Below are 16,372 nucleotides of genomic sequence, written 5' to 3' on the forward strand. Positions count from 1 at the left end.
GAAGATTTGGCAAAGATTCATAGGAGCATTAGAATGTGCAAGTGCACGTGCTAACTAGAGCTTCAAGGGGTGCCACATCTAGCATCCAATTCCTCTCTCCTTACTTAACACAGGGTAATTCTGAGCTACAGTACACAATGCCTATCATTGAACACAAAAGATACAACATCCTTGGTGTAACAAGCAAGAAAGACCACATCCTCCAACAACCAGACAGGCAATTTTCCTGCCATTTCCACTCTTCAAAAATCAAGAGTGCAACACGCAGAAAAATTGAAGAGTTGCTCAATTATCCCTGATCACATTTGCATGCCCCACTCTTTTAAACTGGTTTGGGCCAATAGTGCAAAGATTCAGTACCTTATCAATAAGACCCACAAAAGTGGTGGTGCACTAAGGTTAGTACTTTGTTTAAATGCAAGCAAACTGACTCCATATAACAGGACACATCTGATCTTCAGCTTTTTATTCCTGGCATTTCAAATATTAAAGACAAATATAACTGAAAAAAACTGGTACAGTAATGTTTCTAGAGCATGCCTTCACAGGCTATGTAAGCCTGAGAAATTGAGAAATTTCTTCCGAAGCAAGATGCTTCTGAAGCTTGCAACTCATATCCTATGAAAGCCATCATGACCCAAAGATGAAGATGTACAACTGGAAGTACCATCATGCACACAAGAAGATTGCCACACTGATCATTCATGTTTTTTTCTTATGCTTGCCCACAAGACAGAATAAACTACAATGGCAGTGAAAATAGAAACATTACTGTACACTCAAACAGAATCATCAAGTTGCCTAACACTGCGAGGCAATGAGAACTCTACATACAAAGGGTAGTGATCCGAGGGATAAATAGCCTCAGTACTTTCATCCAACACTTCACAAAACATAGGACTCAGTTGACGGCCTCTGTATAAAATCCAATCAACATGCAAGTCCTGAAGCCGTCGGTCCCAACATAAAAAAAGGGCTTTGCATAAGAGCTTCAGTTTTTCTGCAGTTCCTTGATCTTCTCCTGCTCAACAAAAGCGATCTGATGAGCCACATTACTTGACATGATTCAAGGCACGTTGATCAGTGAGAATGATTTTAAGTGAGGTGCAGGAAGACACGAGAAAATGCATGTTATCTTAACTGACACTTGAAAGATTTTCAACACCAAGGAAGCTCTTTGATAATGCAGAAATTTAAGAACCAGAACCACTCTCAAAGTGAAGATGAGTTCAGTCAGTCATGACCAACACATCTCATTTACTGGAATGCTGACATGCTTTCAGCATTGAAACACATGTTGGCACCTGTTAGTACAATTGGCACAGTTTCATCACAAGAAAGCCAAGATTGGTGAGAGTAATTATTGGCAAATGCATTAGGGAAAATTGGATGGAGCTCTACATGGAAGTGCTGAGGATTTGGGGCCAAATCAGTGGCTGATGTACTGCTGCAGTTTTAGGGTTTGAAGGCTGACTTAAGGGAGGAGCCATTTAGGGTATCCAGAGTTGTATGGAGTCCAATGAACTCCAATCATGATGGTGTAAACCATGCCTATCCGAAGAAGTCAATCTACAGCAAAAATCAATAATGGACCAACAATTTGCATGTCAAATTGCCGTCCTTCTCCATGATCTAAAGAAATGCAGCAAAGGACCCCAAGATTGGGGCCAATTGGTTTCTGTGCCTCGGAGTAGGAGCATTCTAGCTCCTATGTTTGTGAGTATTTTGTTTGCTGATTCATTGTTTTAAGTTCTTCTAGCTTGCTAAGTTCGTGTGTACCCCCCTTTAGTTATCCGAAGGCTGGGTTCATTTATCTGAGTGTCAAATGGAGTTCTATGAATGAACACCGTCGTATTGATCCAACTAACAACACCATACTAGGTGCTGATCAAAAAGGGTATTAAGTCCATTGTTGCTGACAAGGATGGAGCCTATTCCACAAACCCATGTTTCTATGCAATCATCAGCACATGCATTAGAAAGGAAGAGGGCTTAAGAGCTTCATGATACTCTGATGCTCTTCAGTGATCATAGGAAGGGCATGAGAACAGGACACACTCAAAGGTGAAAGTGTAAGTGAGCTTCAAATCTCTATCTTTAACCCCCAGACACAGGCAAAAGACTATGAGGATGAGAGACTCAAGGATGAAGAATGTTGCATACTAACAGTAGGAACTGAATAGAAGGAAACTGGCAGGAACTGAATAGAAGGAAACTGGCATCTAAAACTAAGGGACCTTGAATTGGAGACTGGAAGAATCAAGCTTGAAATGTACATACAGTGAAATTTTCATTCAAATATCAGATAATATTGGCATGTGATACAATCATATTTTGATTCCTTTTTCAAATTTAGGCTCAGCCCACCAAAAATTAGTTTGTAAAGTCACTAGAAACACACCACTACAGTTTTATTAGGCATCGGGAAAACCAAGATTCATAAGCCTACCTTTGAACCCATGATAAGTACGAACACTCTTTGTACTTTTTCGTCTTCGTGAATTGGCCCATGAATCAACCATATCTCCAACAAGACCATGCTCTCTGCAAAATGCACTGGTCAACTGTAACACACAAACACCAAATAGCATGACATATATAACAACTTCCAGGTTAAAGTTAGTCCCAAGGAAACAACTCCAAAAAAATGAAAATGGATCACAGTACAAGGTTTACCATGGCACAGTAGATATAATTCCTACTAGACTCAGATCTTGGCACAACTCAAACCGTTTAGCTAACCCAACAGACTTAAAACATTTGCAAGTGGTACCTAGATCTTCCAAGCAAAAAACGCCCCACTGAAGACTCCTTTACAGTGTTAAAACAACCGCAGTACACGACAGGTAGGCTTGGGGGCAATGATGCTATATGTTGCCAAGTAAGAAGTGCTCCACGTCTACGCGCTCGAGCACTTGTTTTATCCATGTGGGTATTTACAACTTGAAAAGCAAAGCCTGGTGGCTCGACTCCTTTGAACTGAAATGTGTGGAAACTATGATCAAAGCAAACAATGATTCTTTGTTTACTTGAAAGAACTATGTGAAAGTTATCGTGAGAGTTATCAAACATCAACCACACACAAAGGATATCACCCATGTTGCAATACAAGGAGCAGCAGCTCCCCAAGATGTACTAGCTGGAATTGAAGGTGATTCTGATAGCCAAAAAGTGCCACCACCTGTTTGTTCTACCTGCAACAAAGCAATGCTTCGAGAGTTTAAACCATACATGTGCATCCATGCAGCAGCACAATGGCTAACCTTAATGCATGTGACAAGCACATACCTGCTCTTTATTGTAGAAAATACTGCAATGTTCATCTGCAGAGTCACCAAGTCCCTTCCTTGAAAGACCAAAGTGTCCGTAACCTGAAAATATTCAATCACCCAGACTTGAGATGCTAAAAATTGTACTGCTTTTGAAAAACCTTTAAAAGACTGGTAAGCCCATCACAACTAGAGCTGAAAAAAGCAGCCAAAGAGCACTGGTAGCTTTACCGTGTGACCTGCAATTAACAGCCACAGATAGCTTGACAGAGATTGACTATGCTAGGCACTATGCTTAGTTATAGCTTGTTAAAAGACAAAAACTATACCCTTGATAACATTTCTAGCAATATGGTTCAAATTGAGTACATGAAGCTGAACAAGGTGATGTATTCACAAAGGCCTGACGAATAATGTGTTACGGGAAAGAGCAGATCACATTTAAGAAGCAAGATGGCAATCAAACTGAATGTCAAGCTTTAAATTCAAACCCATTTTGGGCATGTTGAGCATCAAATAACAGCCTAAATTGGTACATCATTTTTCCAGGAAAAGAAAGTGTGCACCTGCATGTATGTAGTAAATATTTAATTGTACGTCTGTAAGACAATAGTAACATATAAGATGGCTCAAAGCCAAGATATTATGGCACATTGCAGCATTTATTACAGCCGTGGTATCATGCATAAGATGGTTCGAAGCTGAGAATTTATGGTATTCTTTGTTTTGTGAATCAGTTATGCACAACAAGTTGTGCAAGCGCTATCACAAACCCCTCTCCCAAGCTTGCATGTGCTGCTCCATCAACATAGGAGTTTTCTCCTAAGATTGAATACGGGCATGCTCTGCATACCAAATGGCCAATTCTGCTTTGCCCATTCTGGCTAAGGGGTGTCACGTCCACCTTTATCATCAGCTTCATTCTTCATCATGGTTTTGGGCACCACACAAAGACCAACATCAGGTTCCTCTTCCTCCTTCGGCATCAACATTAATGGTTGAGAGGGAGTTCCTATCCTTCACTTGGTACCTATAGGTTCCGGCATTTGTCTTTGGCATCGGCCTCCCTTCCCAATTGTACCTACCCTTTGCATTGCATAATCATACTCATCTTTGTAAAAGGGTGCTGAGGTTAGTGAACAATTTCCAAATGAAAGACACTATCCAAGTGGCATCTGCTGCATGCACATTCTCATCATGTAGTATTACTCTATGCATCTCATTATGCATAGCACCCCTAAACGAATCATGAGTTATTTTCATCAGCAATTCTTTTACCGCCTTACCATAACACCTCCATTCACTCTTTTCCCTTGTCACTGATACTCATGGCTTGTCGAGATAGCTTGTTTGTTTTGTGATGTATTGGATCGTCCCTTTTTCTCCCCCTAGGCCACAATATTTAATAGGCTACAAACTCTCTCCCCCAAAAAAGAAAAAAAAAAGTTCAAAGTGATTCCATCCACCTTTGTAGGTGTTGGTAGTAGGCCATTGGGTAGCCGGCAAGCACCCGTTGTTCAATGCCTTGGCCTCTCTAGGTTAAAACCCTTTGGGCTCTTGATGTACCATAAACTATGCATTAATTTTGTGTTTTTTATTAAATAAGTATGTTTTGGGGCTCTTTAAGAGGCTAATCAACATGCAATGTGTTGAAAAATGGCAGCCAGCTATGGAGAGAGAGAGGAGAGACAATGACAACAAGAGAGTGAGCCGAAGCAAAAAGAGAAGTGTACTTGCAAAAATGAAAGATAGAGTGAAAGTACAACTTATGTTTAGGTCAAGGGTTGACCTAACCAGCCTTCCACCAACTAACTAGAGTTAAGTTTATTTTATTCTAGAGCCTAGTGTCACTACTTTAAGTTTCTAAGACACTAGGTGTACACACCTTACATTGACACTTTAATAAGTGTCCACACCACACAATTTACATTGGGCGCTGCCCATAGAATCGGGGCAAATTCTAACACCCCCCTGCAGTGCCAATGTGATGAAGTACAAGGATGATCAATCACCAAAGGGTAACAAGTTTAAGGACTTTCGAAAAGCCTCAAACTTCTCGCGTGGTAGTACCTTGGTGAAAATTTCTACAACATTTTTCTATGTAGGTACATACAGCAAGCTGATCTCTCTTGCATAGCATCTCTCTCTAACATAATGGTAATGCACCTCTATGTGTTTCGTGCGAGCATGAAACACAAGATTTTGTGCTACTGCAATAGCACTCTGACTATCAAAAAGAATGGGTGTAGGACCATCCAATGGTAAATGTGGATCAACCAACAATCTGCGCAACCAAACGCATTCCGCTGTTGTCGAGAAGGCTGCCCTATACTCAACCTCACAAGACGAGGTAGCCACTATAGGTTGTTTCTTGCTTAGCCATGAAATGCATGAACGGCCTAGAAAGAAACTGTGTCCACTAGTAGACTGCCTAGTGTCTGCATTACCAGCCCAATCTGAATCATTGTAAGCCTGTAAGTGCAAGTCTCCCCCCAGGAAATAATAATGCATGTGACTGAGTACCTTGCAAATATCTGAAGATCTGCTTAACACCTTGCCAATGTATAGTCCATGAGCTATGCATATACCACTCACCTAAGATACAGCATATTGAATGTCAAGGTGTGTGTTGCAAAGATAAATAAGACAGCCAACAGCCTGGTTGTAAATTGCAACATCAAACATCTCTTCACCATCATGTATAGACAGCTTTAAGCTTGGCTCCATAGGAGTGCACATACTAAATCTATGTAACAGCTTATCCATATATTGTAACTGTGGCATGATGATACCATGCTGATTTTGGGTGAATTGAATCCCCAAATAATAGTGTAGGCAGCCCATATCTGACATAGCAAATGCATGTTTTAATTCAACCTTGAAATCTGCAATTTTTTATTCTATAAGTCAGGTGAGCAACATGTCATCTACATAAAGAATGATAATCAACAAGTGTCACAAAACTGTGGCAACTATTACCTTTTTGTTGATTTCTTTATTACATATTTTATTTGGTTTTTCTTTTTGGAAGGATCCCTCTTGAAATCTAAACGCCTGAGTTGCATGGCCAGTATGTGAAACAGACAGGAATGTCTAGTGAGTCAAGACTGGACAGTTAAGGTCCAGTACAAGTCTGGAAGAGACTGATGGCACTGTAGATTTACAAGCCTGGAAGAGACTTGTGAAAGTGTATACGGACAAGTGTGTTGAAGAACTAGCCTGGAAGAGACTAGTTCGAAGTGAAGATGGACAAATCTACAAGAGATTGGTCCATGTGGGGTCATCAATGGAAATTCACTTTCAGTTGAGCTACATTACAGATTTGGATGTAGCCATAGTCTGCAAAGATGGTCAGAAGACTAGTGGGGATGCAATGGAAGCAACTCCTAAAATTTAGGGAGTTACTATTTTTGGACCCCAAAATCTGTTCGCGTCATTATCTTCGTTTTTGTAAGAGGATTAATCCTCTGGTCTGTGCCGAGGTCAAATTTTGAACCGAGGATGGAGAATTTTAGACCGAAAGGTTTAAACAGGAAAATTGTTACATGTATGCCATGTGTCACAATTTGGGCATAAATTCCCAAAAGAGAGAGAGAGAGGGCAGCACAAAAAAACGAGTTTCAATGCATGGGGGGCTCATTGTGTGAAAGGGAGATGGATTGCTGCAGATGGAGAGCTCTTGAGAGCTGGTCTACCTTGTCTATGATGCACAGAGGCTTGAGCTTGCTTCCGACTCTCTCTCTTTCTCTCCCTGATACTATGGCTATGCTGCAGAATCAAGGGCCTTTCTTTTGATTCAGGTACAATTGTGTGGAATATGTTGTTTTTGCATGAGGCAAGAGCCTCTTTTCTTCAGGAACAGGAGCAGTTGTTTGCAGTTCCCAGCAGGGACAAGTGAGGGTGTTAACCTCACCAAGCGTCTGAAACAGTACTAAACCAGAACTGATTCTGGACTGTTCAGAGGCTATTTCAGAGCCCAATTGATGCCAGAATCAAGGGGCACTTGGCCCAGATGATGCAGGACAGTGCAGGGAACAGTATGAGCTGAAAACAGGTCTCAGAACAGGTCTGAACCAGTAATTACAATGGGCAGAACAGTACAAGGAACAGTATGTGTTGTAAACAGGTCTCAGAACAGGTCTGAACCAGTAATTACAGCAGACTGAAATGGTCAATTCTGCACTCCAACCAGAAGATTCAGTCTTGGGCAGAGTTTCCCCTCCTGGTCAACTTGATTTGGGTCAATAATTGTATTGTTATGCTGTCAAATTTCACCCAGAATAGGTGAAAGACAGCCCATTGTACTCTCTCTTTTTAAAAATAAAGAAATACCGCAAGGGGCGCCTAACTTAGAGGCCAACAGGGTGTATGTGTTGCAACAGGAGCATTTTAGCTTCCTGTATTTCTTCTTGATTCTGTCTTTAAGCTCAGGTAATGTGGGCGACTGTTAATTGGGTGAAAGCATTTATATATTTTGGTTGTACACTACCGCCCTTCCCAGTGAACAAGCCGGTTACATGGTTCCATTGCCAGGATCGAATCACTTTTTCCCTAAAGAGTGAGCCAGGGTTTGTTTGGGTGTAAGACACAGAATTGTGCATTATGGCTGATAGAAAGGAAGACACCAGAGAGGAAGCGTCTGCGTCATAGGAGATCCCTGTTGTTCATGAGGTGGGAGAGTCTTCTAGACCTCCACAGTTTGTTACTCCTCCTACTATGGTTGAGCCACAAGTTCTTACGGTTTCTTCTATGGATGAAGACACTTTCAAGACTCAGTTAGTTGTTGCTGTGAGTATGTTTACTCAAGTGATGCAGAATCCAAGGTTTTTGGCATTTTTGCAGCCATCTGCAAAGATTTTTGATCCAGTAGAGGTCCAGGATAAGGGTAAGCATGCTACAGATTCAGTGGAAACACCAAGGCAGCTTGCAGAGTCAATGGAGACTCCAAGATTGGTTCCGACTGTTCAAGAATAGGTGGTGGAAACGCTAGTTACACAGGCATTGCCAGTTCAGCTCGCCACTTTACAGCAGCCAAATGTTGGCCTAAATGGACAGGGAAACAGTTTTCAGGCTTTACCACAGGTTTTCCCACCGACCTCTGTACATCTTGGGTACTTTGGAGATGGATCTGTATTTCAGAGTATGGCTGGTTATGCGCCTAGAAACCAAATTTATGTACCAGGAACAGTGTTTGGGGGTACAAAGGGTTTTATGCCAAACCCCATGTATGGTAATATAGACATGCAGCCTGGATTTTAGGGAGTTCAGGGCAGTTTTGGCATGCCACAGGGCACTTTTGGTATGGCTGGTTATCAAAATCAGCAAGCAAGTATTGTGTCTACAAGCCCTGTAGTCAGTGGTCCGGTAACTTCTATGCCACCTGTTAGTGTTCCTATGTTACAGGCATATCCTACGGACCCTTTGATGGCTCATGAGAAGCCAAAGCCATACAAGGAATGTGGTGCAGCCGTACAGCTTGACATCTTTCGAGGATTTGAAGATAGGACTAAGGCTCTCTCTTTCTTACAGCAGTTTGATGCTGCATTTGCAGGGGGAAACTTTACAGAGCCTTCTAAGGTTCGGAAAGCTGCCACTTTTCTCAAGGACAATGCTAGTCAGTGGTGGAGTACACTGTTGATGCAAGGACAAGCTCCTGCTACTTGGACTTAGTTTAAGCAAGTATTTGCTTCTGCTTGGTTGACCAATGAATTTGAGATTGATGTTATGTCAGCTTGGCACAATTTGGATGCATCTAAATGCAAGGATCTGGAAGACTATAACAAGAAGTTTTGGGAGGCTTTACTTCCAGTCACTTCTTATAGGGTTGTGCCATTGACTGAGCAGATAGAGAAATATTGTTGCGGGCTGCCCAAGGAACTTCGGAATTATTGTACAAAGACAAAGGTCACCACTTTGACTCAGTTAATTGAGAATGCTACCACAGGAAATGCATTATTATTGGGACAGTCAAGAGGTTTTGGGGGCAGCATTAAACAGGACAAATCTGAAAAATTTTCAGCAAAGAAGCCATTTGGTAAACAGGTTTCTCAGATTTCTCAAAGCACAGGTAAACCTTGGCAGTTCAAGAAGAAACCAACCAAGTCCTTTGGACAGCAGTCAAAGGACTAGAAGAAACCTTTTGTACGCAAGTCTCTTGAAGAGAGAAAGGCTTTAATGGCTGAGAGGAAATGCTTTATCTGTGAGCAGACTGGTCATATTGCGTCTAACTGTCCGGACAAGAATAAGAGATCAGCTGATGATGATAAAGAGGACAGGAAAGGAAAGAAGCCCAAACCTTCAACAGGTTTAGTGCCAGATATGCTAGGAGACAAGCCACACTCGGATGCTAATGAGCTTTGCAGAGCTTGGGGTAAAGTTAGGAATCAACATGTACTCATTTTCTTTGATCCTGGAGCTAAGGCAAACTTTATCTCACCAGAGTTGGCTTCTACTTTGGGCATTAGAGCAGATGAGATGGGCTACACAGCAGAGACAGGATTGGCATGTCCTGTCCACGCAAAGTCTGTGACACTGTCACATCATAGGACTCCAATATGGCAAGCAACATCACCCGCCAGATGTGATAGTTCTCACCATCAAGCTTTTGATTTGAAGAAAGAGCCGATAGGACGAGCACCTTCTGGTCCATGATCGCCTGAAACTCTGTCTCGGCCTTAGAAGACATCTTCACCTAAAATGCTTGCACAAAAACACAAAGAGCAACCCCCTCTGATTGTAAAATACAACTTGCTAGGGCTTTGGTTCACTCGTCCCGCTCCTTCTTCACCTGCCGGAGGCAATGAAAATGTAAAATCTGCACTTGAAAGCCCAAAACGCAGCCTTCTTCCTTCTCTAACAGCAAAAAAACAATAGCAGCTTCAGCAAATCTTCTCTTTTCTCACACACCCACACTCGCCTCAACCTTGTTCTGATGCGCAGCCAAGCTGCTTGCACTTGGACACTGAAAACACATCCTTGTGTCGCGCTGAAAACTCCTCTTCAGATGGGTCCACCCTAGGTCAATCCTTCAATGCTTTGATACCATGTCAGAGTGAAGCAATGCAAAAGCAAATGACCGTGACAAAGAGTGAACAAAGAGAGAAGAGAGAAAGAGAGAGAGAAAAAGATAGTGAAACGCAAAAAATCTGTAGTGAAGAATGCTCTATAAGGATGCACAATTATACACGGGTGCAGAGAGAATCTCTGCATATGTCTCAGCCTCGAAGATCTCGATCTCCGTCAATCCCGAGAGCAATCTCCACAGCATGCAGTCTGAAATCTGTGAGACACAACTGACTAAGACTGTTGAATACACAGCATACTTATAGGCTGAAAATAATCAGGTCGGCTGCAGCCGACTGCTGCCAAGTGGCAACTGGCCAACTACCTACCACGTGGCACCTCCCTGCCAGTCCAAGTAATGACTCTAACAAGGACAAGTAGTGGTAAGTGGCAGTATATTGATCTTTGACTTTTTACCATACTCTGCAAAGCTCAATAGCATCTGCATTGGGCTGATCACTAAGCACATCAAAGACTAAACCAACTGGCGTTTTGGGTCTTTTACCATTTGCATCCTCTTTGTTTTCAGCCTTTTCAGCTTGATGTCTATTAGGACAGCTTCTCATGAACTATACATGATGTGAAATAAACACTCTAGGATCTTCAAGTCAAAGAGCTTGCCGATTGAAATAGAAGCCTAGAAAATGAAGCCATTATGGAAGAAGCCCTCAAAATCATTTACCTGCATCCTTTAAGCAAGCTTCAAGTTTGCATTTGTTTGATAAAATCTGCTCAACAAGATCAACTAAGAGGATTTAAGTCTTAACTATAAGGGATGAAGGGTTAGGAAAGAAAAATGCAAACATGAAGGCAAATTTTCTAACCATCCAGTACATCAAAGTGAACTACTTGGAACTGAACTCTAAACATACTTTATGTCTTCACCATGAAGCTGACCTGGTAGAGCGAGCTCCAAGTCCTGCAACTGTGACAGTAGACCTACATGTAAAGTACAAAGTCATCAGAAAAGACTTTACACAATTCTCGAAAACAGATCAAAAAGCAGATAATGCATCATCAAGACCAAGCCAATTACGGGTTGTGTCAACACCTCTTACTGCAAAACTCAGTTTAATTGCCTAAGGTATAACGTTTCAAAGGAAAGGAGGCATGACAGGTGCATTTAAGCACGTGTCACAGACAGGTGGAAAAATAGCTTCTTAACAGAACACTTGACACTGGAAGCGGCATCAGCAAGAGCTTGCCCGCATTCTCTACTCTCTCTGAAATTACATTGGTGCTAGCTTAATGCCTAAGGATCGATGTTGCAATTACAGCGGATGTTCAGACTCGATCGGTACGTAGTAAGAGATAAAACCAAGGTAAATCCTCAGAAAATGACCTCTGAACAGAATCCAAAGCTTCTCGTTGAAACTATACTGAGATTGACGAATGTCAACTGTTTACTCGAAATTTTACTTATGTATTGTCTCTGCGACCTGACCTTCTTGAGTGCAGAGAATTGTCGGGGCGTACTTAGAGATGATGTTGATGCAGAGATGTTTGCGCGTCTCCCAGGATAGGGGACCTTCTTCTCCTGAATCTCGGTGGAGGTTGAAGGTCATTACGGTCAGAGAGACGCTCATCTTCGCACTCTCGGTGGGGGAAGCGACGTTCAAGGAAGCTCGCCGTCCGCCATAGCCAGACTGAGGGCCATAACGTCCAAGAAGCTGCTCTTTCTTTGATTTCGTTGATCTGAGGAGGCCTGAAAGCTTCACAGGTAGCTTTGATCAACGGATTGCAGAAAAGACCCGTAACCAAAATTGAGACGTCCACTGAGAAAAAGAAAGATGAAAACGGACCTTTCGCAAGGTCCTCTTCCCTTTTTTGGCCGAGGGGGACCATTCGCAAGGTCCCCTTCCCTTTTTTGGCCGAGGTAGTGAAAACGTGGAAAGCGAAAATCATCAAAATACCCTCAAATTTCAACAAGTGATAATCATGGCCGCCTTTTCTTTTCGTGATGTAGTTAGTGCTTTGTTTAGAAGATGGTGCACCGAGTTCATAATTTACCTTTCCGTATCTTTAATCTTTTGAAAGGAATGCACCCAAAGGCCTACAATAATCATCTTTTAATTTTTTTTAAGGATTGAATTGAAATTTAATTGTCTCTTATCTTTAAAAAAGGAATGTACCGAACTTAAACCCCCAAGTACCAAAATGTTCCCAAACCTAACATAAATAGCCTCTCAAGCCCAACATGAGCATGTTATTTGTATTAAATGTTGCATCTTCTCTCACTTATCTATAGTAATATTAAGGGGGGTAAGGGGCGAGTGTCATGTGGCAGCTACCCATGCCCCCCCCCCTTTGGGTGATGACCGTGGGGATGCCATGCATGGTCACCTGCGTGCGCTTGAACCATGCAACCTGCTCATCACATGTCCCCACACACCCACCACAAAACACCCTGCCCATCGACGTACTTGAAGTAAGTAAGTTTCTGGTTTTTTGGATTTGGAAAAGCATATTGGAGTAGTGCAGGTGTTTTCTTTGTGATTTGGATGCATTAGGGTAGGAAAAACAAAGGAAAAAAGAAAAAGAAAAACAAGCATTGGCGTTTCTGCTTTAATAATAGGGCAAGAGGGTTTGATTTGTTTTCCAATTTGTGTTTTGGAGTTTATTTATTATTCCAGGTATACACAATCCTTCATTACGGTCCATTTTTACATTTTGGAAGTTTGTGCGACCCCTCATAACCAAAATCGTTAGAAACGAGTGATTGTTGTCATCCCTGAAACTCATCTGTAGGAATTAGACACTGGTACCAGAATTCGATTCCCAGAATCGGACTAGGACGGTCCGATTCCCAAAATCGGACCAACCCATCATGTTCCTTGTCCGATTTCGAAAATCAAATATCCCAGAATTGGACGCACGACAATCACGCACGAAAATTGAACCAACCAAAATCGGACGTCTGATTCCCAGAATCAAATAGTCAAAATCGAATCATTCAAAATCAGATATTCCAAAATCGGACACCTGTCAAATTGGACACATGAGAATCAGACACTTCAAATCGGACACCCCATAATTGGACATCCAATTCCCAAAACCGAATGCACGAAAATCGGATACACGAAAATCGGACCAACTGTCCGATTGGATACCCAACCTTCCCCAACCGGACCTCCCGTCCAGTCGAACACCCCATTTGTCAAGTCGAACACGCACAACAATCGGATCACTCTATAGTTGGACCAACCATAGGACTCAAACCCAACTATCAATCAAACCACTCTTCAGAATCGAACCTAGACTAGTTGGACCATCCGACTCTGAAAGTTGGACCACCCAAAATTGGACAGTCCAATTCTGGAAATCGAACCAACAAACCAGAACAAGAAAATACAAACCTAGAGACCATATAGAGCTGAAAGCACATTATAAATCTATCATTGGGCTAAAATCTAGAGCAAGTAGTTCAAAACTTGTCTACGAACGGTCCTTCAAATCACACATGGTGTTTAGCATAATGGCCCTGCAGACCGAGGGGGACTGCCCCTCGGACCCCCGTAGAGGGGGCTCTACCCCCTCCACACCTCCCCCAAGTAGGTTGAAGAGAAAACACGTGACGTGACAAGTCCTCCAAATTAGATCCTAGTGTAGTAAGGGCTCTGCACAAGTATAGATTCTCACTTGCAAAACAGCAACCAAAAGCCCATACCCTAACAAAGATAAATAGAGACCCTAGAACCTCAATGGGCCAATCTAGCCAACAAGGGCTAAAAGGCCATACCACAAAAATATGCATAGGTTGTGTCCGGATTGCATCTAGTCAAAACAAAATGCAACAACATCAAGCTATTGCGAGGATGGCTAGACATGATAGTCCTGATGATAGATGCACCTTGAATGGCACTACACAAATGACCCAAGACATTAGTGGAGAATCCACATCTGGTTGTACAATTGGGGACTCAAGGGCATGTATCAGAAGGCTTAAATTTACAAGCCAAGACCAGGAAGATGAAGACATAGGACCACTTGCTTATCTTAGGGTCAAACTCACCGCAAAAAGAGAGCATAGTGTCGATGCTCTCATCGATGAAGGAGCAGATTTTAATACCTTGACCTATGAAGCATGGACCCTACTAGGCCAACCAGAGCTCACACCGACTAATGCAACTCTTAGTCCTTACGAGGGACACCCACAAGCACTTATAAGAAAGTGCAAAATCCTTGTAACTATTGAAACTGAAAGCTTGTCTATCCTATTCCATGTTCCTCCAAATAGTGCAATTTGTGGAAAGGAAACCCTCCTAGGAAGACCCTTCAAAGGGAGACGAAGTGTGAGGTTGATTATGTAGCATAGAGAATACACTTGACACTACCGGGTGTGAGGATAATCACAACCTTTAGCAAGGGTGACCTCATTATACCTCAAGGGAAAGACAAGGAACATTCTGACATATCAGGCAAGCCTAGTAATAAGAGCAAGAACTTGTTGAAAGAGTTGATACAAGCACAACTTGAACAGAGAGAACCAGTGAGTGAGGCCATACTTGAAATAAGAAGGTCAGGAGACAATGCCAAGGACATGCTTTGGACTTACAAATATCGTAGAAGACCACAAAATGAGCCCAAGCCTTATAGACAAAGGTATCAATGGAGAGCGAGCACAATGTCACGATGGATATCCAAAGCATGGCTACGTGCTCAAGGATATTATGCAGGTAACCAGTGGATTTGGATACCAAAGCCCCCTGCTAAACCATCTCTGTTAGCTGAAGACCAGGACGTATTAAGAGTGAAGAAGCATAGACGGAAATCTAAATGAAAAAACAAGTTTTGAGTCAAAAACATTAGAGTGACTGAACCCCTCACGATTTAAATCAAGAAACCAAATGGGACTATTCGAAGGGTAGATCCTCAGCCTAGCGTGCTTAACAAGTGGATATCAAATGTAACTGTCGATGAGCATGCACAAAAGCCACTAGTGCCCAAGGAGACTTTGACTTCCCAAGAGGATAATGAGCACCACATGCACAATGTTGCTCATGATAAGGCTAATTGCTCAATAAACATGAGCAGATCCAACTAGTGCCAAGTCCGCCTAGGAGTCCCAAATCTCCTACACCTTCTTTCCCTAAATGCACACAAAAGCACAACAATAGTTGTTAAGTACAACTGCCCAATCCCAATATCTATCTCCATTTAAGCTTCCAAATGTCTAAGATATAGAACATGACAGCACCCCTAATTCTCAACCTAGGGATATGCCTGCGCAATCCACCATGGCTAGCTCTCAATTGATGCTCGATCTACACAAGTGAATGCTCAAAGGGCAACAAAAGACACGACCACTTCCAATCTGCCTAAGGACTTAACACCGCAATTGACTAATAGTAGCCAGTCCACTGAACTAGCTACTACTACTTCCAATTAAGAATCACAACTGTCATAGCCTTTGGCCGTGACGATGCTCCTTGTGGAACGTGTCCTTAGCAATTCACATATGGAAGAGGTGTCACAACCAACATCCTCGACACCTCCAATACTTCTGAAGCACCTAAAACCTAGGCTTGAGGATAAATCTCTCAAAGATTTGGCCAAGGAGATGGCGCATCTAACCAATGAACCAAAGATGAAGTGCATAATAAAGCTTGATCACAAGCTAACAATCATCACATGTGCGTATGTCTATGTGGACATGGAGGGCCAACACCAGAGCACACGAAGCTCATAGTCGAACCCCTAACTTGGGATGAGCAACAATATGTTTACTCCCGCTATGTAGTTGTTGCTGAAGAAGTCATAAAGGACATCCCAAAGGCCACAACTAGATAATTGCACTTGATACCCTCACTTTATACTGCTTAATGTGAGACAAACAAGGAAAAGCTCGAAACAATCAAATGAAAAGGGAAAGGACAAGGTAGCTTTGTGCATAAATGGTACTCCAACCAAAGTTTGTTAGCCAAAATTGGCCACCAACTAATGATGCTCATTGAGCAAAGGAAAGCCCTTTGGACATCAAGACATGATCCCATGTACGTTGCCCCGACCTCATTAAGAGTGTTGGCAATGGTTCATGAGGT

General features: G+C 42.3%; 1 protein-coding gene across 4 annotated transcripts; it reads right to left on the bottom strand.

Moving 5' to 3' along the window:
• Positions 1 to 484: 484 nt before the first annotated feature.
• On the bottom strand, positions 485 to 12,134 carry LOC148016232 (DNAse I-like superfamily protein). Of its 4 annotated transcripts, none has more exons than XM_087663616.1 (8): positions 11,776 to 12,134; positions 11,229 to 11,270; positions 11,014 to 11,076; positions 3,289 to 3,371; positions 3,096 to 3,194; positions 2,774 to 2,979; positions 2,450 to 2,544; positions 485 to 1,021 (listed from the first exon to the last, which is right to left on the bottom strand). In XM_087663616.1, exons 1-8 carry the CDS (start codon positions 11,915 to 11,917, stop codon positions 780 to 782), a joined length of 972 nt encoding a protein of 323 aa, XP_087519742.1. In that variant the 5' UTR covers positions 11,918 to 12,134; the 3' UTR covers positions 485 to 779. The 4 variants fall into 4 exon arrangements, with proteins under 4 accessions (XP_087519742.1, XP_087519741.1, XP_087519740.1 ...); XM_087663615.1 differs by having other exon boundaries at positions 3,084 to 3,194; XM_087663614.1 differs by having other exon boundaries at positions 2,774 to 2,987; positions 3,092 to 3,194; positions 11,776 to 12,132.
• Between the last annotated feature and the right edge of the window lie 4,238 nt (positions 12,135 to 16,372).

The sequence above is a fragment of the Lygodium microphyllum genome, chromosome 23 (genome assembly GCF_053477565.2).
Source record: "Lygodium microphyllum isolate KBCC chromosome 23, Lygodium_microphyllum_v1.1.10, whole genome shotgun sequence".
NCBI classification, from domain to species: domain Eukaryota; kingdom Viridiplantae; phylum Streptophyta; class Polypodiopsida; order Schizaeales; family Lygodiaceae; genus Lygodium; species Lygodium microphyllum.